Here is a 27220-nt window from a genome sequence, read left to right as displayed (position 1 = left end):
TAATCAGCTTAAAAATATAAGGACTTTTCATAGGCTCACCTGCAACTCTGGATCCACCTTACTTTGCTTTTGTTTCTCACGCCTGCCAAGATCTGGTCAGGGACCCCAAAAGGGCCTGATGTAGGCTCATTTTCTGCCACTTCACACATACTCTTCTGGATCAGTATGCATGTAGCCTGGTATCTTGTATGGATGAATAATAAAATGCCAAAGCTTAGAGAATAATTTTAGGGAGAAATATTTAAAAGTGAGATTATTATTTACTGAGAACGAAGAAATAATTACTTAAAAAATTTTAGTGATGACCTTTGTCATCTTCATGCCTCCCTGAAAACCAGCAGCCTTTACGAGCAAACAAACAGAAGTCTGTTCAATCACTGTCACTCTTGAGAGCCAGCCAAAGAAATGTCCACCCAGAACCAGACCTGTCCACATTAGAAAAACGGACTTCCTCTGTAACTGTTTTAGATTCCAATAATTTTATTCTTTTCACTCCCTCTCCCCCAAACCATTTTAAATTGTTACATCTGCACTGCAGGTGTCCCCAGCGTACGCTCTCTGGAGGCTCCAGGCTCCGTACTCGGTGTCCAGGTCATCACTTACGCCAGCGCTGCAGCTCTTTGGATAAACAGACAGAAGTGTAAGGATCCACGAGGCCACTCCTAAAGACTGTTTCTGTCTTTTGCCTGTGCAGATCATTCCGTTTCCCCTTTGTTTTACAGATTCAGAAATAAAGTCTTAGGTGCAATCAGAAATTTCTGCTTCACTTTCTTCAATTCAAAGATGTGAAAAACAAACCTCAGGTATCAACCAACTGAGCCCTTTCAGACAGGTAAGCCTTTAAGGGGAGGCCTTGTCCCTGGGAAAGAAGTCAGTCAAGGTTTTTAGGAGTCTCCATGTATGCAAGGCTGATCAGAAAGGAACTCCTCTTTCTCATGAACAGACAGGTGGATGGATCACACACCACCTACCAGCTCCCCACCAGCCGTGTGTAGGAATTTACCACAGTCTCATTTCTGCTACTTGACCTGCTCTCCCACTTACTAGACACCGAATCAGTCAAAAAATCCAATTAGAGTCAAATCCTGTGTTTTGTTTTTTTTTTTTTTTCATTTAAGTAGGCTCCACACCCAATATGGGGCTTGAACTCACGACCCTGGGATCAAGAGTCACATGCTCTACTGACTGAGCCACCCCAAGTCCTGGTATTTTAGAAGTCCTATTAACCATTTGTGAATTACACTGGTATTAATGGTTATCCTGTACTTTTACACCAAAAGTTTTCAGAAAGCGACTGGGCTTTTTTTTTTAAGATTTTATTTATTTGACAAAGAGAGAGACAGTGAGAGCAGGAACACAAGCAGGGGGGAGTGGGAGAGGGAGAAGCAGGCTTGCCACAGAGCAGGGAGCCTGATGCGGGGCTCGATCCCAGGACCCTGGGATCATGACCTGAGCTGAGGCAGATGCCCAATGACTGAGCCACCCAGGCACCCCTGGGCTTTTTTTTTTTTAATTGTGGAAAAATACTGGGCTTTTTTGATATTCTCCTCTATACAATGTCTTTTAAACATTTTAACTATAAAAACATATTTTTATAAAGCAAGACTTTAAAAAAAATGAGAAAAGTCATCTTGGACTAAAAGAGCAATGAAGTTCAGACATTTTTCCTCCTGGTAAGACCTGATGCAAGCTGAAACTCCCAACTAGAAGGATGTTTTTTGTTTTACGTGGTGAAAGTCACACGAACTAAGATTTCTGTGACCCTCAGACACATGAGTGAGAGCTGTATGGTTTCTCCTCCACTCTTGGGGTATAGAGCTGTTTGGTTTTAATGCTAAAAAGAAGTTCTAAGGCAGGGATTAAGAAGGGTGCTGATCTGGCAGGCAAACGACTTTCAAAGGAGAAAGCACAAGACCACCAGATCATCAGGAAAAACCTCACGTGGAGCACAGGAGCAATTATGTAAATTCTAGTCAAATCTTATAAAGTTCATTATAACCATAATCTGTAATAAAAAACCAAAGGCAGTGGCTCATTCACGAGGGCATGTCAGATAATGCAACACTGTCCTAGAGAAAGCAATTCGGAGAGTCCCCTGGAGGTCCCTGTAATGGGACGTGACCTGGGATTTTGGCTAAAAATATCAAAAAGGCTTACTCAGATGCCTGAAACTCCAGCTGCACCACAGGACGAAGTACCCCGTAAAGAGCATGGTGATGCCCCCAACTCCACTCCTCACCGTGGTGCTGCACCTGATCCAGCCTGTTTAAAAAGAAACATGTCTGGTTGCTATGGTGAACTGTAACTAGGGGCCTCGACCTGCCAGTTATGCAAGTTCTCCCAGTTAGCCTGGGTGATGGGCTTGTAATGCACAGAATTGACATACCACCACGTAGGTATTTTTTAAACAGATGAAAAGGCTCAAATCCTGAAGACCACAATTTTAATACATTTAGTTATTCTTGTTTGGAGAGTTTAGTCGCAATCTTGAGTGGGGAGATTAAAACAGACTGGTTAACTCGAGGTGTAGAGTTCTCCTGGCTCTGGGACGATCAAGGTGGGCAAGGGAGAGATGAGGGTAGGTGGCAGGGGGGACAGGACAGAAATGAACTCTGTTCCAAAATGGCAGCAGCTGTTCTGCCGGCTTTGGTGCTCTCGATTATGTCAGATTCCAGGGCAAAAACAGACAAAGAGAAGAGAAGGAAGCCTACGCACTGGTCTCTTTCTCTCTTTTCCTTAGCCCTGCTGTAACAGCCATGGCTAAAGTAAGAGAAACTTCTCCAAATGCTTGGAACCAGCAACACAACCCAACAGTCCGTGACTCCAGCTCACCTTTCTGGACAGCTCCCAAGAGCCTCATCAGAGACAAGCTGGAGGTTGTAAGTCTGGTCGGGGGTTCCAAACTCCTGAGAGCAGTCGAGCTTCTTTCCAACAAAGGAACTACGGTTCCAAACAGAAGGCACTGTGATCGTTCATCTAGATTCAGGCTTTTTCCCGCCACTCCGTGCCCGCGGTTCCCAGGGCCAGGCTGCAGGAAGGGGATCCGGGCTGTGTGGGGCTGCAGCTAGCTAAGTGCCCAAAGTCAAAGCCGGTGATTCCCAGTCAGAAAGAGGTTCCTCAAAAGGCTGAAGGAGCCCCTGGGGATCAGGACCCGGAGATGTTTTTTGATCTGATGAACATACTGTGCAGCTGATCCAGGTGTACATGCTTAATGAAATGACCTGTCTACATTTTCCACTATTTGCTGAACATTTTAGCAGAAGGCAGGACTTTCTACTATCATAATACCTACTGCTCCTTGTCACTACATGTACTAGAATCGACATGTGTGCCCTATGAGCCCACTACTACTGACCAGCCAACGTTTCTCATTTATGTTTAACACGCGAATAACGAATGTAGAATCAGAAGGGAGGGTTTAATGCTATCTATTTACAGCTTTCCTGCACCTGTTTTTGTTTAATGATAGGCACGGAATCTCTACTGTTGCTGGTTGTCTGGTCTTGGTGGGGTTCAACGGGATAAAGGATAAATGAAGCAAATATTTACGACAGGTTTAGCAGAGGAGGTAAAAGTTGCTATGGACATAAAAATGCTACCCAAATACTCGTTACATTAAGGAACAATGAGAAAAACCATGCTGCCTTCCAAGAAATTACACGGAAGATAATTACTTCACCAAGGTGAAGATTAATCTCTTAAAAAACAAAGCATGACATGATCCATTCTTCTTGGAAAAAGATGGGAAGAGACACTTTCGTGAAAACTCCAATTATAGAACCACTTCCCCTGCCGTGTCAAGAACGGGGTGTCCCCTCAACTGTTCCTTCTCCAGCCAGCAGCCTCCTTCATTGAGTTCAAACTTTTATGAACATCATCAGTTCTGGCCCTAAGCTGGGGTATAAAATAGCCTGAAGCCCAGGAGAGGCCAGCTCAGAACCCACAGAAGTTCTGTTAGAGCTTCTCCAGTTCATCCTTCCTGCTACTCAGGGACCCTGGGTTCTGATCTACATCCCTTTCGGCCTGGCTGTGGGCCCAGGAATGCTAACACCCACTGCCATCTCCTGTCCTTGACCTGCCAGTGTTGACGTCCTTACATCCCAAACCTAGTGACAACAGCTCTGCTCACAGAAATGCTGGAACCGTCCCGTCCCTACCCTGGGTACCTCTAACACTTCCTATTACCTCTCTGGCCTGGCTGGAACTCTGGACATGTGACTTGACTCACCCCTCAGGTCTCTCTGGCTGTTGTCACATGTTCTTTTATGTAAAACCTCCCCTTTCACAGCTTCCTCTACTAGCAGACTCATCCTGGCTTGTGCTACTCCTGTTCTGCCCTGATCCTTCCCCACATGTGCCGTCTCAAGCATCTCACCAGGATAGTTTATTTCTGGAAATGCTATTTGATGAGAGAATGGCCTTTAAAAACCCATGACGCAGGGCGCCAGGGTAGCGTAGTCAGTTAAGTGTCAGAGTCTTGGTTTTGGCTCAGGTTGTGATCTGAGGGTTGTGGGATCAAGCTCTGCATGGGGCTCCGCACTCAGTGCAGAGTCTGCTTAAGACTCTCTCTCTCTCTCCCCCGCCCCTCCCACTTGTGCTCTAAGATAAAAAAAAATCTTAAAACAAACAAACAAAACACCCAAACCCATGACCCTGTAAGGTTTCATTTTTTTTTTTTTTTAAGATTTTATTTATTCATTAGACAGAGAGAGAGCACAAGCAGGGGGAGCAACAGGAAGAGGGAGAAGGAGAAGCAGGCTCCCCGCGGAGCAAGGAGCCTGATGCAGGGCTTGATCCCAGGACCCTGGGATCATGACCTGAGCTGAAGGCAGACGCTTAACCGATTGAGTCACCCAGGCGCCCCAAGTTTCCTCATTTTACCTTCTGCTATCCCCACCAGCCAAATTTTGCTTTCTGTAGTTCAATGAACTGTTTTTTCAAACCTCTCCCTCCCTTCCCCCATTTGCCAATACCCCCATCCCCTATGTTGGGTCTGCGTCTCCCCGCTCCAGTGGCCTCCCCAATACCAGTGGTACTCTAAAAGTTGGCTGCTCTGCACAAACACTTAAGACATGTTTGCAAACAAGACTGTTAGACCCTACTTCAGGACCAGTCTCTGGGGATGAGGTCCAGGAATCTTTAATCCTATGTGAAACTGTCAGTTGTCCAGATTTGGGACCCAAGGACCTAGATCTCTTCAACTCGAGTCCTGAAAGCCTAGGCACCTGAATTCAGCCAAGGCTCAGCCAAGCACCCCCAGCTAAGCGCGTGCAAGGCTTTCCTTTGAACAAAGGAAGCCAATTTCTATTGCTGAGGACTCTTAAGACACTTGTATTTGCTGAGTCTCCAGGGAGTTAAATCCTGAACTTCTAAAATCTATTTTTGCTAATGCTGGGAGAACTGCTTTTTTTGGGTAGTAAGTCTGTGAAAATCCTTATTAAACCTCACAAGACGGCTCCTAATGCTGCTGAGTTCCATAAGCCTAATTCTCGTTCCCGACTTACTGAAACCCAACTCTGGTGTCCTCAGAACTATGAGTCTGCCAAACTAATCAGAGTACTGCAGACTGCAACCAGTAAGAGAGAAGAGAAGAGCTCTGAGCCTGGGGTGCCTGGGTAGCTCAGTTGGTTAAGCGTCCGAATCGATTTCAGCTCAGGCTCCGCACTCAGCGTGGAGCCTGCTTAAGGTTCTCTCTTTGACCGCCACTGACTGTATTAACATGGGCACATCACTTAACGTGTCTAGGGCTCAGATTCCTCAGGTATAAAGGAAGGTGGGACAATGACTTCAGTGACAGTCACCTGAGTTGTCATGAAGGTCAAATGAGGTAATAATGCCACATACCTAGCCATGTCTGGTACGGTCATCACCTGACCAATGTTAGTCCCCTCCCCTTCTCTGAAACGACAAGTGCCTATATCAGAGACATTCCTCAGCACTATTAGAGACAGTACAGGAAATACAGAAGCCCCACTTGCCAGAGAGATTTGCCACGGGCCACTGCAAACCACAGAGAAGAGGACCACCTATGTTTCTAGTTAAGGCGCACTTTCTGCAATACGGTTTAGTGGAAAGGGCGAAATGTGGTCTGAAGAGACTGCGTTCTACCTGCTGCTCTACCATCTACTGGCAACATGACCTTGAACCAATCACTTATCCTCTCTGCCTGTTTCATCACCTGCCAAACAGAGAAATCGCTGCCCACTTCTCAGCGTGGTGAGGCTGAAATAAAACGGATGGAAGCACTCTGAAAACAAAGCAACACAGATGTTAACAGTAATTCTATGTCAACATGGAGAAGGGGCTTGGGGACCCAACTCTGAACTTGAGACAGACTACAACTCTGTAAAGAGGGCCTAGAGGTTAGGTCTGTTTGTAGGAAAACCGGTAACCACTAAAGCAGTCGAAGATGTAGCTTCAGCTAGCAACACTCTTCACTTACTACACTTCTGTTTTGAAATCTTTAGAAAGAAAGAATTACCGTACCAAAAAAAAAAAAAAAAAAAATGCTTTTCAGACCAGAAGACCTGGGGTTTAGTGAATATGTAATAATTTATAAAATATACCAGAGAGAAAATATGCCCCTTTTAAGAAGAGATGTTACAACTTTTTCAGGGGCAAAGCTATTCAGAGTTGCTACAGGTCTCCTGTCGAAGCTAAAAGCACTAGTAAGTAATACACACACATGAAATCTGAATGCTAAACTGTGCTTCTAGAAACCTGAAAAAAAGAGAAAAATCTAAAGCTTCCTGGTGAAGAAAATGAAGAAACTTTATGTACTGTAACTAGAGGTAGTCCAATAACTGAAGGTCAGGTCGTGCGGGAAAAAGGGAGGATTTCCTGAAATGCCAGGACCTTCCCAGCTCTGTGGGGCCACTTAAACCATTCCAGGCACTGGCAAGGAGCCTCCGGAGGGCTTCTGAGGAGACAGCCTCACAGTCTGTCTCTGTCCACGATTTCTTACTAGATCTCTTAAGACAGCTTGAACACCTGCCCAATATCTACTGGCCAGGCCTCCTCCTGCTGCGGAAACGCAAGTGATCAATGTCACCGGCTGACCTGGCCTAGTCCGACCTTCAACTCTGCTTGGAGGGGAAGACAGAATGATAAACACCACTGGTACTAGTTCTGGAGCAAGAATTAATGTTTTCAGAATAATTTTAAGTCTGGTATACCGGAGTGCCTAGGTAAAAATAAGCTGAATGAGGGAAAATAGGAGTAATCTGAGCCTTATTAATTCAAAAGGCACAGAGCTATATGGATGGGCTGGATGGCCCATGAAAATGAGCATGTTTACCTTTTGAGAGTCTCTCCCCCTGGGGACTGGTGAGCTGAGGCTTTTGGGCCATTGCATTCCAATACTGGGGCTTCCCTGGCAATACTCCTAGTCCAAGATAACCAGGATAGAGCTCTGGAAACCACTCCAGCCCCAGGGAGCTTGAAAGGGTCTTCCTATCAGCAATGCCAATCGGACTGAAGGGGCTGTAAGAGGCGTGAGGCAGGACTGAATGTAAGGTTTGCTGGCACCCAGGGTGTGACACTTGGGGCCCACAGCCAGATTTGTGCTGCAGAGAGGCTCCTTCACCACTCTCTGTTAACACCTTCACAACAGGGACTTGGTTAGGACTGCAGGCTTCTGCTTTCTCTTCTTGAAAAAATCTGACAGCCAGAGAGGCAAGGCTTTGATTATATGACTGTGACACAGAAAGCAGCTCACTGCAGGTTGTCTCTCTTGGAGTGAACAAATTTAAACTGGGACCTTCATCTGGACCTTTCTTCTCTGTGGCTGAATCATCACTACTGATGTTCTTTGCATCACCGTTCACAGAAGCCCATTCCTGGATTGCTTTTACAGATACGCTTTTCTCTGCATTTCCTCTGCCCCCGTGTGCCTCTGTTCCAAGGTTCAGTCCTTTTCCTTGGTTCTCCCTGACTGGGATATCACCTACTGGGCTAACTTTAAAATTTAAAAATTGTGACTCCGTGTTCTTTTCTTGAGTCTCAGAGTCTCTAACATCAGAAGAGACTTCTGAGAGGTGGTCCCTGGCCTTGGACTCTCTCTCATTGCTTGACAATGATGTTTGTACTCTTTCAACCCCATAATTGAGATTCATGGGAGAACTCTGATAACCACCAATAGGCTTATCTGGTAAATTTACTAAAAGCTTCTGTCTTGGGTGATCAATTTTGTCCAATCTTAAATCAGTAGAAGTGGTCCGAATATCACTGGGTAAAGCTGAAGAATATTTTCTATCTTGATTTGATAAAAAAGGTTCTACTGGGCCAAGAGGTAAAGATGTTTCAGTTTCTGGAAGGTTACTTCTACTTTCCCCTGATGGAGGCAAATATTTGGCAAGTTCTTTTTTAGGAGTGGTGTCCTCTGACGCATAAAACTGAGCCTTCGTTTCTCCCTGGAAAGTAATCTTTGGTTCGGTATTTTTCAACTTTTTGATGGAGCACTGAACTTGATTCTGGATGTCTTTATCTGCCTTTGTATTACTTGCTCTTTCCAAACCAACAGCCAATAGTGGAAAAGACTTTGTTGTCCGTTCTGGTTTGTCTTTTACCAAGTTGGTATTTCTCTTCTTACTCTCCGTCTCCAACTTTCTCTCTTTAGTGTTATTTAAGTCTGTGATGGGCCCTTTCATTTTTTTAGCATGTGGGCGTGTAGCTGGCTTGGACTGACAAGCTTTCTGATCAGCTGGTACAGTTGGTCCTATCATCTTACAGTACGGTAAGTGGGATTTTAATCGTTTAAATGGCTTTTTACAGTAAGGACACACTTCCATCCTGGGTGAGTATCACTCTCCTATTCCTGAAAAAGGTAAATTGGAGATTATGAGGGGCACATAGTTGGTAGAGTAATTACTAACATTTCATTTACATGTGTACCTTTCATTTGGAAGAACCTAGGTTGAAGGAAGTTTTAAGAAATGTGTTTTGACTTATTCTTTTTCTTACAGAGGCAGAAAATAGAAGACACAGTTTTAAGATAAATATCCCTGGCTTCACTTCTGTTTACATTTCTTAAAGTCTTCCAAGAATCAACTGTTAGTAAAAAAACAACCAAAGGGGTTTTCAACATCCCTAACTAGTAGATGAGGAAAGCCAAAAGACTTAAATCTAACAAGTTAATGGTTAAATTAATGGGAGAAAAAGTTGTACAAAATACCAGTAAGGGGGCGCCTGGGTGGCTTAGTCGTTAAACATCTGCCTTCAGCTCAGGTCATGATCCCAGGGTCCTGGGATTGAGCCCTGAGTGGGGCTCCCTGCTCAGCGGGGAGTCTGCTTCTCCCTCTGGCCCTCCCCCTCCCTCCCCCTGCTTGTGCTCTCTCTCTTCAAATAAATAAAACTTCAGTATACCAGTCAGATTAAAATGTTTGCTGTTTAAGGTTACAGCAAGTCAACTGGTTATTACAGGAGAATAAAGAAATTGTTAAAACCCCTTAAACACATCATTTAAGGAAAGAATGGTAAAGAGTAAAAACTCAGGCCAGGATCTGAAGGCTGTTGCTTAGAATCATGGTTTTCAAAGTTGTATATGGAAGATCCACTTCGGTGCAAGACCTTCCATCATTTCAGCATGAGAAATGAAGCTCTAACACCATATTAGTAATATGTGTATACACACATACATGTACATGTAGAAGTGTTTATGATGTACAAACGATACATATGTGTACCCCAATTTTTGACTTAAGGAGTAAGTACAATGGACTATGAGCAAATTCATTGTTTGAAATCTTTGTGATATTCATACCATGTAAAAACATGAAAAAATACCATGTATCATTTGTACCTCTTTGAGCACTGAGCCTGACATATGATAGTTGAATGAATTCCTTTTCTAGACATAAATATACAAACGCTATCATCACAGATGACTAACTGTGAATGTCTTCTGACTACTGAATAGGTCAAAAAATGAGACTAAAACCATTAACAAAATAAATACATAGAATCCTGGCCAATCCATTTAGGATCCTATATGAGCTCAGGCAAAACGAAGCTGTTTCTGGCCAAAGAACTTTAATTATTCTTACTTTGGAGGTACCCCCTTGACAATGTAATCAAAGTTATGGGCCGCTGACTTACAAAAATACCCACAACTAAAGCCAGTCCACGGGCCTTGTACTAATAACTTTAGAAGGGGCTAGAGACCTCTTAGACATATGTGCCTCTACATTTAGGATCCTGTATGAGCTCAGGCAAAACAGAGCTGTTTCTGGCCAAAGAACTTTAATTATTCTTATTTCGGAGGTACCCCCTTGACAATATAATCAAAGTTATGGGCCGCTGACTTACAAAAATACCCACAACTGAAGGCAGTCCACGGGCCTTGTACTAATAACTTTAGAAGGGGCTAGGGGCCTCTTAGACATGTCTGCCTCTACATTACTCCACCACACTTAATCCTACTGGAAAGATCCTGTACCCTCACGTGGTAACGTCTTACCGTGGGTGACTGACTACCTTCTTACTAGAGCTTCTCCAGAAAAATGCTAATTTTGTGGTTGTTTCTCTTGGATCTCCACGCCGCACGATCGCAGTTTCCGAGTCTGGCAGAACAAACTCGATTTTAACTGTCAGCCTGCGCGAGACACAATCAGAAAAGTAACTCGACAGCACACCCAGTGAATGGATGTGGCGCGGCACTGAACCAAGTACAAGCTAACTGGGTTATCGGCAGGACAGGTCCCCCTCGGCGCTCCGGAAAGCAAACAGTTAAGACCGCGCCCGCCTTTCGGGCGCAGAGCCCGTGGGACTCCTGCCAAACGCCTCCCCTCCCCCCACCGCGCCGCGGACTCCCCAACCCCTACCCCCCCACAGCCGCGATACCTGGCCCGCCCTCCTCCCGGCTCCCTCGCTTTTTCCGGAAGCGGAGCAGCTGCTTCCCGCTGAGTGGGCGGGGACCGCCGGGCAGCTTGAGGCTCCGAACTCTCCTCCCCTGCAGCCCCAGCCGGAGGCGCCGGAACCGCACGGACGCCGAAGGGGGCTCGTCCTGCCGCCCCGGGAAGCAACCCCCCCCCCCCGGCTGGCCCGCCATCCGATTGACTCTCTCTCACCGGGAAGACTCCCCCATCGCCGATCCAGGGCGTGGGCCAGAGGACACAGCACGACCAGCCGCGACTAGCCCAGAGCAGCATCCTCACCTCCCTAGGCGCTGAAGTTCCGGAAGCCCCCGCGACAAGCCCCCCAGCGCAGCCCTCGAGCCTCTTCCCAACTCCCCGGCAGGCACCCGCTGCAGGCCGTCTGCGCCACTGCCTGATGCTTCTCAGCTGTGTTTTTAAAAAAACTGTTACCGCACAGAGGCCTAACTCAAATACTTGTATCGTATTATGATGACATAATTTAAGTTAATTTAAACCTGGCTTGACTTTTATGCCGTCCCCCCTCGGCTGCGAACAGGCGAAAGCTCAGGCCGCCTCTCGTGAGGTCCTCTCTCCCAGAAGCTCTCAGTCGCTCCTCCCCACTCCGAGCCCGCCTCTTCCCGTGGGCGGGGTTACCGGTCGGCGCGGCCGGGGTCGCGCCAGTGCGCAGCCGCGAGAGGGCGGTACCACGGCGGCTGCGACATGGGGGGGCGCGGAGCAGACGCCGGAAGTAGCGGTGGTACAGGTCCCACCGAGGGGTACTCACCGCCGGCAGCGTCCACCCGCGCCGCGGCTAAAGCCAAGGCCCGAGGGGGTGGGCGTGGCGGCCGCCGGAACGCAACACCCTCTGTTCCCTCTTCTCGCGGAGCGGCGCCGCGTCGCTCCCCTCCACCGGCTGCCATGAGCGAGCGCCTCCGCCCCAGGTGAGACCACAGGGACCCCTTCCTTCCCAGCCCCTCGCCGGGGGCTGGAGCCGAAGGGGCGCGCGAAGCGGGGGTCCGAGCAAGCGTGGGCCCTGCGGGTCTCCATCTGGGTGCTTTGCGGCCCGGGGGAGGAGGGAGAGGGATGCGCAAGTACCTGGTCCCTGAGGTGCTGGAGGAGTGACTCGCCGGGGTCCACGTTTTCCCCACCCCAACCCCGTCTTTTTTTCCCCTCCCTCGTCTTTCCCTACTTGGAATGCAGACTGAACGGTCCCAGAAGAGAGACAGTGGCCCTAAAGCTTCCCTGTCCTAAATTTAGGAGGGTGGGGGATGGGAGGAATGTCTGATCTTTGAGAGGGAGCCCCTAGGACGTCTTTGAGGGGCAGGGACGGGGAGCTGCCGTCTCCCCAAGGTCAGAAAGAAGGATTGGATTTAACTCTATAGCAGGGAAGGATGGGGATAGATGGAAGAATTTGTACCCTCGGACGGTTGTGGACGTAGAAGGGCAGATGACCAAAGTGGCTTGTAGCATTAACAGGCAGGATTCTAAACTGTTTGGATGCGGAGCCGTTTGACTCCGAAGGCGGGAGGTAGGACTGTATCGCGATGCTCTACTTTTCCACTGAGCCTGGCCTCAGGACCCGGGTCTTCACCCAGGGGTGCTGTGCTTGTTTGACGAGTGCAGAATAGAGTCCGGATCAAGCTGCAGTTTCTTTCTTCCTTTCTTTTCTCCTCGTTTCCTCCTGTAAGAAGTTGGGGGAGGAGAGAGTTAGGATTGGGTACCCCAAATGAAGAGGAGCAACTTTACTTCAAATTAGAAAAACCCCTCATCGTGGAATTTGAAGTGAAAACCTATAGATCACCAAGTCCAACACTGTCATTTTTCTGATGAGGAAACAGAGAACTCAGCTGGTTTACTCGAGTCTTTCCAGGTTCACTGCACTTTCATTATTTCCCGATAGTCTCACTAAAGCTCAAGTGAATAAAATAGGTTTGCCTTGGTAGATTATGCTGGATTTTTTTCTTGTTGTTCCATATTTTCATTGGCTCTGAATGTGATTGACAGTCTTCCCACAAAGATCTTGCTCTGGAGGATGGTCAATTCAGGGATTAAGATTCTGGAAAGCATCCTGAGGTTATTTGGTCAGATAGTGAAAATCTAGGGTCACCCATACTTTTGCATTGGATTATTGATTTGGGTATATAGTGAGTGGGGGCATAAAGCCTGCTTGTATAGAAAATAAGAGTGGACTAGATTTGAAATTAGGGGCCCCGTTACCGACTTGCTACTGGAATTAGGAACAAGATCCTTAGGCATAGTAAGCCAGATCCAACTGCCATTGTTTTCCTTCCCAAACCCAGTTTATACTTCTGATAGTCTCTTGTGATGTTTCATATTTGAAAAAGTCTAGATATTTTCTGCAGAAAGATTCCTTTTATCCATCACTGGATAAGCAAATGTGAATGAGCTTATACTGGTAGCAGATGCCTTTTATCTGGTACGCAAATAACCTCAACATGTTTATACTGGTAACTTCATTGCTGTAAAGGAAACCCATGTGATTTGGACAGGGGCTTCTTACCTATTTTTCACCCCGTGTTCGGTGGAGTATGATGGACCAGCTCTGCCAGCTCCCACTGTCATCATATCTCCAAGTCAGCTCAGTTTTCTGGATCTCTTTTCCTCAATTTTAAGAAGAGGGGTTGGTCTTGGGGCGCCTGGGTGGCTCAGTCGTTAAGCGTCTGCCTTCGGCTCAGGTCATGATCCCAGGGTCCTGGGACTGAGCCCCATATTGGGCTCCCTGCTCCACGGGAAGCCTGCTTCTCCCTCTCCCACTCCCCCCGCTTGTGTTCCCTCTCTCGCTGTGTCTCTCTCTGTCAAATAAATAAATAAAATCTTAAAAAAAAAAAAAAGATAAGGGGTTGGTCTGAGATGGTGATTTTTCAGACTGTTTTAAAATATACTGAGGTGGCCATAGAGGGGTAGATGTATGCCAAGGAAACCCCTACTTTAACCAAAACAAGTCCTTTATTTCATATATATATATCGAATGATTTTTTTTTCCTGATAGAAAAAAAGGGCTCTGTTACTATAAAAAAGAAAGTTTGAAAAACACTAGTCTCCATACTCTTAAGATTTCTTCTATGCTCAGTCTCTAGATGACAGGAAGATTGGAAAGAAATGAAATGATGAGCAGTGATGTAATCAGCCATCCTTAAAAGTAACAGATGCTAAACAACAATCTGTAACTAGATGCCTGGGGAGAACATAATCAATTATATGGTGGCTGCTAAAATTATAACCTGATCTAGGGCATTAATGGGGAAGGCTATAATCTGACTTTGTGGATACGGTTGAACATGAAGCTATAATCTTGGCAATTATTAACAATACTGTTGAAAGAAGAATGTTTCAAGGATAGAATCTACAAAGAGCCTAGAAAAAGGAGAACAGGAGGGCTCATTCTTATTCCGTACCATCCAAAGGAGAGGGCCCCCTACAGGAGCTGATTGGGGTACCTTGAGAAAGCAGCTGATTATGAGGCAGGGATATTTTATGGGACTTTCCCAGAGTTTACTTGAAATCTGCAAAACCAGCTCATCCTCTGTTCTCACAACCTTTTGGCCCGACAGCCTCCTTGATGTTCATTTTCTTGTCACTGCAGAGATATGCCGTGGGTTATAAACGAGGACATTGGAAAGTTTGGGTCAGGCTCATAAGTGGTTAGAGTGGCTCAGCAGCCGAGAGCACAGTCAGCTGCTGGCATATTGATAAGAGAAGAATTTGGGGACCAGCATTTGGGGAGTTTCCCTGGGGTGGCAACTGGTCTTCTGTCGGACCTTGCTCTGTAACTGCAGCTCTTTTCCAAAAAAATTCTCTGATCATATCATGGTGAAAATAATAATTATTTGGTTCAAGTCTGTGGTAATAGCACATCCATTTAAATGAGTATTAAACCTGCTTTTCGCCTAGTTTTTAACCTCTACATACTTCACAGTAATGTGCGGTTAAGATCTAATGTCCTGAGCGAAAGGTTAGGGAGCAGAAATGATGATCTTAGAAACAACTGAGTCTTAGAATGAGGTCAGTGGTATAGCCCTTTGCAGGTTGGTTAATGCTTGATCAGAACCACACACTCACAATTTATCATTCCAAGCCTAAACTGGGTCTGTACTCATTAATAAAGTTGCATGTATTCAGCATACAGGAGTATTGCAGAATACAAGGAATTGAGCTCAGGGTGATAACTTAAATTTTCTCCAGTAACAAGACCTCAACTCAAAACCTTCAGATTATAGGCCTGCCCCACTATGCCACACGCCTCGCATAGAAAATATACGACTGTATAGAAGATACCGGGTGCTCAAATTCAATACTTTCCCCAAAGCTGTTTTTTCCTCTAGCTATAGAAATCTGAATCTTTAAGAGTTTTCATTATAATAGATTTTGCTGCTTTGTATAAATTGGCCTCTTGCCAGTGCGGTCCAGTGGCATTTTCTGTAGCAATGGGAATGTCCTCTGTCTATGCTGTCCAATACAGTTGCCACTAGCTGCCTGTGTGGCCTTTGAACACTGAAAATGTAGCTGGTGTAACTAAGGAACTGGATATTAAATGTAAATACCTGCATGTGGCTAGTGGCTACCATATTGGATAGCACAGTTGCAGGCAGTTTGCCTTCGAATGATACCTCCTCTAATTTGTTTCTATTTTATGTCTTCTAAAGGGGGGCATAGAAGTCCTTCTGGGAACACTTAATTCTTAATGTGTAGTTTTTCCTTAAACCTGAAAATTTTGAGCAGCTTGTGCTGCAAACTCAAAGTAACAATCTGGTGACGTAACATACAATACTAGGTGGTGTAGAGAGAATAATGGAGTTAATGTGTCTCAGAGCAGCCTTTCCGGGGACGGTCGGGAAGGGTGATCTAATGCTTTAGAGGGCATTGAGCTTTTGTTGCATGTGAGAATTGGGGGGAAATCAGGGATGAAAGAAAACTGCAGATTAGAGACCACATGAACCTCTGATGATATCCCTGTGTAGCACCATTTTCATTAGGATTTTAGGGGTACGTGGGCAGAGGCAGCCACTCCTGTCTTACATGTTGTCCTATGGAAGGGAGTAAGATGAGGTAACCTGGAATTGTGATTTCAGGAAATGCAGAGGGAAGATAACTTTAATTAGGTGGAATTTGGAAGCTTAGTCATTAGCATCACCCTGCACTTACTTATTCCCAGTAGGCATTTAAAGTTGCCAAGCTTCTTTTTAGAAATCAGTTGTACTAATTTAAGCTCGCCCCTACTGCTGCTATTTTATATTTTCACTCTTTTGCCCAGCGATGGTGTACTTCTAACTTTTTACCTATTGGGATAGCATATGATGAATTCTGTTTTCTCAGGCAAGAGGGCAAATTTGTTGTCATGATTTACAATTTTAAGTGTCTAAAAGATCAACTGTTGGATTTTTTTTTTTTTCTTCTTGTGATTTAATTTCAGGAAAAGGAGAAGGAATGGCAATGAAGAAGACCATCATCTTCCCCCCCAGACCAAAAGGAGTAGTAGAAACCCTGTCTTTCATGATTCCTGGGACACAGAGGTAGGAAGTGTGTTCAGAGTCTCTGCTGTTTTCATTGACTTGAGCTAAATAATCCAGTTTCTTCATGTAATTAAAATTATTCTTCGAATAAATAAAAGTGATCTTACTTGATTGCAGTGGTTTCAACTTCTTTTGAGTCATGGGCCCTTTGAGGAAGCTATGTACCTTCTCCCCAGCGAAGTGGTGTATGTCTGCACGTACTAATACATACACACAGCCCAGAATTTGTTAGAAGTTTCATGGACCTTTGAAAACTCATCTTTGAGCTGTCTATTTGAATTTTGGAAACGAACTGTTTTCTAATAGTGTATGAGCCATTAATTATCCTTAAGCCAAGTATATTTTGTTGCTTTCATTCACATGTCTTTATGAGGAACTATATAAACATTTAGAATAGGTAATGCATGTGTACAAAAAATCCTGTTTTTAAGCATTACTGCTTTTTTATCATGTTGTTCTAAAAGAGCTCCTGCGGGAGGCAGGGTGGAGGGGAGCAGGCGGGGAGAGGGGGAAAGAGCTCCTGAAGTTTTGGTTTCCTGAAAAGAGAGCTTCAGTGTGCATACAGGCGGCAGAGTTTCTGTGTGCACTCCAAGGGCTGCCTACAGAGGGAAAGGAAACTAACCTTCAAATGACGTCTCTGTTACTGGACAATTGTGACCCTTAACGAGTGGTCACCCTGATTGAGAAGCTCCTTGCTGGCAGAGATCTCTAAGCCTGAGCCTTGTAACTTAGAGCAGACCTCTGTGTATTACAGAACTCTGCGTATCACAGTTTTTGCACAACCAAGATAATTCGTACTTTAATTAGTTCTCGATAATAGGATTTGACCTACATCCAGTCTTTACCGGAAATCCAAAGTTACTCCTCCCAAGGGGGGAAGAAATCAGTTAACTCTCACATAGGTCATACACATTCAGGGACAGTTAATTAAGTGCAGATTAGCTCCTTCTGTGTGGATACTTGAGTTTCTGTAACTCCTATCCCCCTTTTAAAAATCTTCTCTCATGCTTTTTTCCTTTTTCTTATGTTTTAAAAAATGATTAACAAAAAAGCAGTTGAGCTTTTGTTTAATGTGACGATTGGAGGATGAAAGGAAAGCAGAGATTAGAGGCTCCCATGAGCATCCAGTGATAAAACTGTGACAGTCATTGAGTTTCCATTATTCTTTTGGATTATAAGTCTGTTAAAAAGTGTGCAGTGATTACTTTCACCATATCAGTGTTTCCTTACTTGTGTCTCTGTGCAGATCCTGCTAAGTGATGTTTACATTAGTTCAGAGGCTCAGTCGGTCTAACTCTTTGTATTGATTATTTGCCTTATGTTTCCAGTTGTGATGCCTGAGAACAGGATTATAAATTGTCATTTTAAAAAAAATGCAACACTTCTGATCTCTTATTTTCAGTAAGATTCTTAGTAGTTTTGTTTTAATCACTTTACTCCCTCTCTAAAACCTGTGCATTGATACCACAGAAGCAAACGATGTATTGTTATTCAACTTCTTGGTTCATGTGTCTTGTTCTTCCTTGTTCAAAGAAACAGAGCGGCTAAACCACTCTGTAATCATTAGTCTGAAAGATGGACTAGCTTGCCTTTGTTACAATTAACAAGCAGCGCAGGCACTTTTTATTTGTTGTGGTATCTGAACTCACTGGTAGACCCCACGTGGATGGTTAGGACCATCCCCTTCAGCCTTGCTGACTGACCGGTTCCCAGTGCTCTGAATGTGTGGCCTCTTGTGCTGTGCTTCTCCAGGGGTGGAATTAACCAGTAATGAGGCGGAGTCAACCAAGGGAAGGCTAGAGAAGCAAAGAGCAGGGGAAAACCTTTAAAATGGAAAGTTAAGCCCTGAACAATTGAATCCTCACCACTGGAATAGATCATTGTGTTTATAGCACAAAAATATCAAGTCTAGGGGCACTTGGCTGCTTTTTGACAATTGTGTATAAAAAGGAAAATAATAAAATGATTCATTATTAGTGGATTATTATTTTTGTTAATTTACATAATTAAATGTTAATGAAAATGTTATTTTTTTAATTCTAAGGTAGGGCCAATGAGGTAAGTTTCCTTAAGCCTAGCTCAGTGAAGAGAAACTGTTTCTTGTGTCTTTCCTGAAATACTTAAGTAATTTTAGAATTCTTTTGCTTGTGACTTGAAGAGCTTTCATTTGGAAGGAGTTTGCTTTAATTCTGAGATAATTAAAGTTGTTTTTATAATTAATTTCCAAAAGTTACGTTTTTCTCCTAAATGTAATAATATTGCCAAGTACTGGGAAATAAGATGTAAGGTGTTTGAATTATGTATGCCACGTGTAAATCACAATTACCTATAAAATGGAGATAGTATATACCTCTTTTCCTAGATACTATGAAGGTGAAGAATGTGAACTGACTTGCCCGATTAGTTACGTAAAGAGAAACTTTTAATCTACTTGTGCATTTTCTTCCTGTCATTTTTGTAGGTGGTATTATCTCTGCTTTTCAGATGGGAAAATTGGGGCACAGACAAGTAAAGTGGTTTGCCCAAAGATACCCAACTAAGAGGCAGATGGCGAGCCCAGAGCTTGGCTGGTGAGCTCTTTGCTCCTGACCATGGTATGTGCCATTGCACAGAATACAGGACGGAAGTTCTGAGAGATTTTGCTAGATATATCCAGAGGCAGCTAGGTTCTAGACTTCTCTCAAATCATAGGAACAGAGAAGAATTATTTTCCTCCTCCTATCTTTTAGCTGGAAAATATTTTTCCAAGTAAATGTTATGATACAGTATTAGCTTGAAAGCAATTTTAGATCTCTAGCTAGATTTGTGAAGAAATTGGGGTCTAAAGGTTTTTTTCAAAACTCTAATTGGTGTTTGAAACAAAGACCTTTAATTTTAACTCCAGTGACTTAGATTCAATCAGTTGTGAGCCTTAGGATGCTATTTTAAAGTTGAGATATAATTTACTGGTATGGGAACAAATTTTTTTGTAACACCATGCTAGATGAATGTAAAGTCAGGCTCATTTTTCTCTTCATTGAGCAAAAAGTGAAATCATTTATCAATTTGTGTCTTCCTATTGGGTCCTGTACAGAGGCAATGACATTCCCTGATCTTGGACAGTTTTTTGGATGGGGAAAACTAGGTAGATTTAACTTTATTTAAATTTGTTCTCTTAGGGGTGGTCTTATTGGTTTGAATTTTATCTTAATTTGTAGTAGAGGAATGCTCTTTGCTTTCAGTTTTAATATCTTTATCTGCAAACTACCCTAGACGTTTCCACATAAATGTGGCTTCTGTTACGAAGGTGCACGCCTTGGAAAAGGTGCTGCTACCTGAGTAAATAGAAGCAGAACATTTTTTAAATGCGAAGATCTCAGTTTGTGGAGTTGTTTTTTAGAGATCTTTAACCTACCAAGACCATTTTATTTTATTATTTTTTTAAAATTTTTTATTGTTATGTTAATCACCATACATTACATCATTAGTTTTAGATGTAGTGCTCCGTGATTCATTGTTTGCGCATAACACCCAGTGCTCCATGCAGAACGTGCCCTCTTTGATACCCATCACCAGGCTAAACCATCCTCCCACCCCCCCTCCCCTCTAGAACCCTCAGTTTGTTTTTCAGAGTCCATTGTCTCTCATGGTTCGTCTCCCCCTCCGATTTCCCCCCTTCATTCTTCCCCTCCTGCTATCTTCTTCTTCTTCTTTTTTTTTTCTTAACATATATTGCATTATTTGTTTCAGAGGTACAGGTCTGAGATTCAACAGTCTTGCACAATTCACAGCGCTTACCAGAGCACATACCCTTCAAAGTGTCTATCACCCAGTCACCCCATTCCTCCCACCCCACCCCCCACTCCAGCAACCCTTAGTTTGTTTCCTGAGATTAAGAATTCCTCATATCAGTGAGGTCATATGATACATGTCTTTCTCTGTTTGACTTATTTCGCTCAGCATAATACCCTCCAGTTCCATCCACATCATTGCAAATGGCAAGATCTCATTCCTTTTGATGGCTGCATGATATTCCATTGTATATATATATATACCACATCTTCTTTATCCATTCTTCTGTCGATGGACATCTTGGCTCTTTCCACAGTTTGGCTATTGTGGACATTGCTGCTATAAACATCGGGGTGCACGTACCCCTTTGGATCCCTACATTTGTATCTTTGGGGTAAATACTCAGTAGTGCAATTGCTGGATCATATGGTAGCTCTATTTTCAACTTTTTGAGGAACCTCCATACCGTTTTCCAGAGTGGCTGCACCAGCTTGCATTCCCACCAACAGTGTAGGAGGGTTCCCCTTTCTCCGCATCCCCGCCAACATCTGTCATTTCCTGACTTGTTAATTTTAGCCATTCTGACTGGTGTGAGGTGATATCTCATTGAGGTTTTGATTTGGATTTCCCTGATGCCAAGCGATGTTGAGCACTTTTTCATGTGTCTGTTGGCCATTTGGATGTCTTCTTTGGAAAAATGTCTGTTCATGTCTTCTGCCCATTTCTTGATTGGATTCTTTGTTCTTTGGGTGTTGAATTTGAGAAGTTCTTTATAGATTTTGGATACTAGCCCTTTATCTGATATGTCATTTGCAAATACCTTCTCCCATTCTGTCGGTTGTCTTTTGGTTTTATTGACTGTTTCCTTTGCTTTGCAAAAGCTTTTGATCTTGATGAAGTCCCAATAGTTCATTTTTGCCCTTGCTTCCCTTGCCTTTGGCGATGTGTCTAGGAAGAAGTTGCTGCGGCTGAGGTCAAAGAGGTTGCTGCCTGTGTTCTCCTTTAGGATTTGATGGACTCCTGTCTCACTTTGAGGTCTTTCAACCATTTGGAGTCTATTTTTGTGTGTGGTGTAAGGAAATGGTCCAGTTTCATTCTTTTGCATGTGGCTGTCCAATTTTCCCAACACCATTTGTTGAAGAGACTGTCTTTTTTCCATTGGACATTCTTTCCTGCTTTGTCAAAGATTAGTTGACCATAGAGTTGAGGGTCCATTTCTGGGCTCTCTATTCTGTTCCATTGATCTATGTGTCTGTTTTTGTGCCAGTACCATACTGTCTTGATGATGACAGCTTTGTAATAGAGCTGGAAGTCCGGAATTGTGATGCCGCCAGCTTTGCTTTTCTTTTTCAGCATTCCTGAGACTATTTTAATTTTTCAGATCACTATGAAGTAACAAAGAGTGAGAGAATGTGGAGAAAAAACAGGAGTGGCTTACCTCGAGCAGCCTCTGTCTTTTTTTTTTTTTTTTTCTGCTAGAAGGGGAAAGTTTTCATGTCATAACCCTAAAATTCCAAGGGTATTCTTAGTGTGATTGCAGAGACCTGACAAAAAAATAACCAGGGAACCCATGTATCATTACAATTAGGGTTCTCTAAATCCATGTATCTTAACTGCTAAGAATTAGTTGAATATCAGGTGATTTTTTTTTTAATAGTGTGAATTTAGATGACAATGGGAATATTGAGTATAATCTTTTAAAAAGTCTATTAAGGCTCTTAGTTTTTTGCCCATTCTCTCTTTTTTTTTTTAAGATTTTATTTATTTATTTGACAGAGAGAGTGAGCAGGGGGGAGGGGCAGAGGCAGAGGGAGAAGCAGATACACTGCCAGTCTGCTGTGGGGCTTGATCCCAGGACCCTGAGATCATGACCTGAGCCAAAGGCAGACACTTAACCAACTGAGCCACCCAGGCGCTCCAGTTTTGCCCATTCTCACCTTCAGTCTGTTGTAGGGTAGTAGGTGCGTCCTAAGAGACAGAACTGTTTTTGGTGAAACTATTAGGGTATGTGTTGTGTTTAAAAACCCTGTAGCAAATGAACTCTGAAATTACCTTCTAAAATGGTCCATTCAAAGTGGAGGAACAGGCCTTTCCAAAATTAGTCTGATTTTTAGCATATGTTTTAAGAAACTGTGCTCATGGTGTAAGTCCTTGAAGTGTTAGTAATACATCGCTTCAGCCCACAGCATAAAAAGCTGCACCGGGTGGTTTCTTATTGACACTGAATGTCAAGTTTGTTAAGAAATGAGTGTGTGTACACACGTTTTTCTACAGGTCAGGATTATTTTTTGGCCTGTTGGTTTTAAATAAAATGAAGTGATTGATCATAGAACATTTTAGTTCAGAAGGAATTTAAACCATTGTGCAGTCCTACTTCATCTTGTAAGGGAAACTGAAACATAGGTTGTTTACTCAGGGACACAGAAGAGTGACCCACCTGCATTGTCTTTCCTTGCATAGTTAGAAGAGATTTTCATTAGCCCACTGAATTCGTTCGGAATCTTACGGCCTCGCTGATACTAGTGGACTTGGAGCTCTCTCAAATTGTTGGGCACTTTGGAAGCAGAGCTTTCCGTTAGATGCTCTGACAGACTTGGCTAGGGTCATCTCTTGCACTTACTCCAGACTCTGCCGCGGACGTAGACAGCACTTCATCGTGACCCCAGGAAGGGCATGTGCGGTCGGGGAGCCAGAATTCTTGGGTCTTTTGAGGCTCGCATAAACGTAAAAGCACCAGTGAACGGGGGGCTGGAGGTGATGGGAAGCTGGGGTTTGAGGGAAAATCAGATACACTGCCAGTCTGCTTTTCTAATTAAGAAGAGAAAGCATCCAACTCTGGGTAATAAATAGACACATATACTCTGGCTCTCCTTTTATGAAGCAGAGAGACTCTGTAATTAATCTTCCTGCCTGGAAGGCTTTCTAAAGATTATTAGCAGGAATTGTCTTTAGAGTTGTTTTGTTTCGACCATGGATATATACGGGTCCTCTCTTAAACTGACTTTACCCCCTGGGAAAATGGAACTGGGTATAGGCCGAGCCGAGGGGCCCAGAGTTCTTGACCTCTGCTGTGTAATTTGAGCCCTGTGGACTGAGAACATGAGCTCCTTAACGTCCCTGTCCTCTGCGTCAGGATTTATATATACATGTGCTCTTCCTTTCTGCTGGGGGAAGTGTCCCTCCGCCTTTCTTTGTTTACTCTCCTTCCTTGTCGAGGCCCCTGAAAGCCTCCCAAGTATGCCTCCCTTCTCTTACAGTCTCTCCAGCGTTGTGTCCCTTGGACACGAGCCCACGGAGGTGCCTGTCCCTTCCTCGAGGGTCTCTGCGCCGCCCAGCCCATCTGCAGGCTTTTCCCCCTTTCCCAGCAGCTGGCCCGTCCCTTCAGCCCGGCTGGCTGGTGTCCCACCTGCCTTCCCTCCTTCGCTCTCTGGATCCCGGTTTCCTTCCCAACGCCCCTGAACCTTTGCTCAAGGCTCACCAGTGCTGTCTCCATTTAGCAGATGCGCACTGAGCACCTAGTACTTGCCAGCTCAGTTGTCTCCTTCATTTCCTCTCTTCCGTCTCCCCTTGGGCTGTGACACATCCCCTTGGGTTCACATTGCTGTGGTCCTCCTGTGGGCCTGCTTTCCTGCCTGATGCGTAGAACCCTCACTCCTGTGTGATCTGAGCAGGGCTTAGGTGCAGACTTCAGAGCACTTGATCATTGAGCCATAACCTCTCCTGGATATTTTGTCGGGCTGACTGTGCCTGGAGTAGCCCACTGCACCACACTATTAGCTTTACCTCCCCAAACACTCCTTCTTCTGATTTTGCTCCTACCGCGCTCCCAGTTTGTCACATCCCGCTTACTAAAACTCTTCCTCAATCTTCTAGGCCCGGTTCAAGTACTTTTTATTTCACGGCGGCTCTCCTAGTTCTCTCAGCCCCTGTTGCTAGATTCCCGTCCCCACAGTAGCAGTGGTGGGATGAACGGTCTCCATGGCTGGGTTGCCACCATATTCTTGGTTAAGCCCAACACATTCTTGTTGAATGATTAAGTCGCCCTAGTGAAAATGCCATCTTGTACACAGCGGGCACGTGAACCTTTGTGTGGACAGTGGTTGGCCATCGGAACAGTGTGTGCATACTCAGGCCAGGTTTTCCCGAGCCACATGGGGCCCTGGCAGGTGCACTTTTTAAAAAGAGCCCACAGGTGATTCCTGAATACTGAATCGTGATAGTTCTGTTCTCTGTCCTTCCCCGGCATCCGCACTTACAGAGACACACTAGTAGATTTCATGAGTGCTTAAGCTAACCTAGAGTCCTTGCTTTGCAAGCACATCTTCTCCACGGGGACATGAGTTGCCTTGGTGTATTTAGAGAGATCCCTGTTGGTTGGAATTGGCATAAATTTAACTTTATTGTGCTTGTACACATGGATATGCAAGGGGTTTTTATTTCACAGAGTGTGACCTTATTCTCTTTTGATTTGTAATATAAATCTGTCTTGAAAGTACCTGGGTCAGATGTCAGCATGAAGCCTAAACTGAAAATCCAGAGGAAAGAGAAGGAGCTTTGTAACTGCCCACTGGGACACAATGTCTCCTGAGTGGTCTCTCTGAGGTGCAGGGGATAGGGATGGGGTTCCTGTTTGAGGACTCTTTCGTAGTCCCAAAGTCTGATAAAAGTATTCTTAAGAACAGTGCTAGTAACAAGGTAAACACTTCTGTCCTAGTTTGGCAGTTGTAATTTTTAAACCCGTGTACTATAAAGGAGTGCCCCCTCCCAAGCAATTTGATACTAAAAAGCTCCACTAAGTGGGGAAAATACAGTTTCTCTTTTCATCTTGTTTTTTTGTTTTATAACAAAATGATTGACTTCTGTGCAGATCATAAAACATTGACAGAGACTTACTTTTTAGGGTTAGGAGGAAATAATGGTCTTTCCCTTGTCCCATAAAGTAGACCTCACGGGCAGTATTCAGACCAACAACACTAACTTCCCAACTTTTTGACCCTGTCCCGTAGGAATGTTTTATTTTGTGACCCAGCACACGCCAAATATATTCATGAGCAATAAAACAAGTTTCACAGAACGGTTATCCTTTTCATGTTCTGCTCTGTTTTCTTTTTCTGTGCTGGCTGCTAGTGGGTTTCCCCTCAGTTTCAAAACCCCTGGTTCATCCCTAGAGAGAGAGATACTCCCGAAAGCCTCCCTGGTAGTGAGAAGACTGGTCACAAGTGGCAGAAAATAGGAACCACAGCATCTTTGACAGATGTTTGCTTTTACACTTTGATGGCAGCAGTACTACATAGGTAATGTTTTGTAAATATTAAAATAACACCTAAGGGGCATTTACCCTGATTCCCAGGTTCTAGATAGGCTCTCGTTCATTAGTTTAAAAGTAGCATTGGGGGCGCCTGGGTGGCTCAGTCGTTAAGCGTCTGCCTTCGGCTCAGGTCATGATCCCAGGGTCCTGGGATCGAGCCCCGCATCGGGCTCCCTGCTCTGCGGGGAGCCTGCTTCTCCCTCTCCCTCTGCCTACTTGTGTTCTCTCTCTATCTCTCTGTCAAATAAATAAATAAAATCTTTAAAAAAAAAAAAAAATAAAAGTAGCATCGGCCCCCTCAATGCAAGTCAGTGTAACTGAAGCAGTTTTAGAGGTTCTTAAAGGAGACAAGCAAGTCTTCTGCACATCGTACTGACAAGATCAGTATTTTAAGTCTCCGTCTTGAAGTTAGAAGTACCTGAAGGTCTGTCTTGTAGCAACATTCTTTAGTTCCCTTACTTGTGATCAATTTTCTTTCCACAGAAATCTTTTTTGTAGAGGCTATATATACAAAAATATTATAAAAAAATGGAAGGTCCAAATTCTAAATATTCTGGCATATATATATATATTCTTCCAGACTGTTTTTGGTGTACACATATGTCTATACTAAAGAAGAACATTCAGCTTTGCGCAGTGGCAGTATCATAGCCAATGAGGTTTATCCGAGGCGCGGTTACTGCTAATTGAAAACATTTAAAAAACCAGTTGGCATACCGTACATATGGTTTTGCAACCTGTAAAAAAACGTTGACGACTTCTTTCTCGGTATACATATACATCTCTATCATTATTGTTAATAGCTGAGTAGAATTTCATTGTTAAAATTATAATTCACAGAGTATATTTTATATGCACGTGTTATAACCAGTTTCCCTATTGCTAGACATGTAGGTGGTTCTCACTTTTTCACTATTATAAACAAGGCCACACTAAACATTTGTGTACCTGTCTTTATAAAATTGGTATAAACCATGTTTTTACATGAAGTTTTTAAAATGGACTAGAAATCACAGGTATGTCTTCTCATGGTATTGTACAGAAATCTTTTCTAACCTGTTTATTTTAAAGAACTTTTACCTTTTGTCAGAATAGTGTCATCTTTGCTATTATAGTGTGAAATAAATAAAATTTGAGATGGAAACTTGACTTACTAGAAACTGATTCTAGTTCTTGCCTTAATTTTCAGACAGTACCTGTAACGAAAAACAGTAAAGAAAACAGACTAAGAGGAAACAAAGTGTTCTGCGCGGTGGGTTTCTTATCCAGCGTAGTAGCTGACTCGTTAACTACTCACGACCTCACTAGGTGCAGGAGCGCTGCACATCTGGGCTGTTCCCCTCTAGGTTAGGAGAAGCTTTCATGGGAAACAATTTTTGGTTTTGAATTGTATTTGATTTCTTAAGTCTTTAAGTACATTTTTAAAAAAAAGATTTTTATTTATTTGAGAGAGAGCACCAGCAGGGGGAGGGAGAGGCCAAGGTAGAGGGAGAAGCAGACTCCCCGCTGAGCAGGGAGCCCCACGCGGGGCTCGATCCCAGGACCCTGGGATCATGACCTGAGCCAAAGGCAGACGCTTCACCGACTGAGCCACCCAGGCGCCCCGGTCTTTAAATTTAATTGCTGCTGCTGCTAACCCTGCCGTCTGACTCCATTCAGCCCATTATAATGCTTTTCATGTTTGTGTTTTTTTTGTAGAAAGACAGGTTGTCTTTTACTATTTGTGGGCGTTGGGCTATGTAACCTGTTAAGTAGCT

General features: G+C 44.0%; 2 protein-coding genes and 1 pseudogene across 6 annotated transcripts in view; 2 read left to right on the top strand and 1 right to left on the bottom strand.

The window, feature by feature from the left end:
• Nucleotides 1-462: 462 nt before the first annotated feature.
• MTNAP1 (mitochondrial nucleoid associated protein 1) lies at nt 463-11316 on the bottom strand. 3 transcript variants are annotated; one of them, XM_078066020.1, is made up of 4 exons: nt 11067-11316; nt 10457-10591; nt 2833-2940; nt 463-618 (listed from the first exon to the last, which is right to left on the bottom strand). In XM_078066020.1, exons 1-4 carry the CDS (start codon nt 11081-11083, stop codon nt 600-602), a joined length of 279 nt encoding a protein of 92 aa, XP_077922146.1. In that variant the 5' UTR covers nt 11084-11316; the 3' UTR covers nt 463-599. The 3 variants fall into 3 exon arrangements, 1 of the variants encoding a protein (XP_077922146.1); XR_013445180.1 differs by lacking the exon at nt 2833-2940 and having other exon boundaries at nt 11067-11252; XR_013445179.1 differs by lacking the exons at nt 463-618; nt 2833-2940 and adding an exon at nt 8662-8815 and having other exon boundaries at nt 11067-11233.
• Nucleotides 11317-11343: 27 nt separating this feature from the next.
• Nucleotides 11344-27220, top strand: part of VCF1 (VCP nuclear cofactor family member 1) — a 20006-nt gene continuing 4129 nt past the window's right edge. The window contains exons 1-3 of one of the 3 annotated variants that reach the window (XM_036079062.2): nt 11344-11794; nt 16285-16384; nt 26653-26715. In XM_036079062.2, coding sequence (XP_035934955.1) covers nt 11574-11794; nt 16285-16384; nt 26653-26715 — 384 coding nt within the window. In that variant the 5' untranslated portion in view covers nt 11344-11573. The remainder of the gene's footprint in view (nt 11795-16284; nt 16385-26652; nt 26716-27220) is intronic. The other 2 variants (XM_036079063.2, XM_036079064.2) reach the window with 2 other exon arrangements.
• LOC118527301 (U4 spliceosomal RNA) lies at nt 26089-26219 on the top strand (annotated as a pseudogene).

The sequence above is a fragment of the Halichoerus grypus genome, chromosome 2 (genome assembly GCF_964656455.1).
Source record: "Halichoerus grypus chromosome 2, mHalGry1.hap1.1, whole genome shotgun sequence".
Classification (NCBI taxonomy): domain Eukaryota; kingdom Metazoa; phylum Chordata; class Mammalia; order Carnivora; family Phocidae; genus Halichoerus; species Halichoerus grypus.
This window is presented reverse-complemented; position numbering and strand designations above follow the sequence as displayed.

Bases quoted from the DNA above. Each gene is read 5' to 3' on its own strand.
- MTNAP1 (XM_078066020.1), bottom strand. The intron at 2,941-10,456 runs GTAAGACGTTAC...TTGGAACCGTAG, and splicing joins AAGGTAGTCAGTCACCCACG to TTCCTTTGTTGGAAAGAAGC.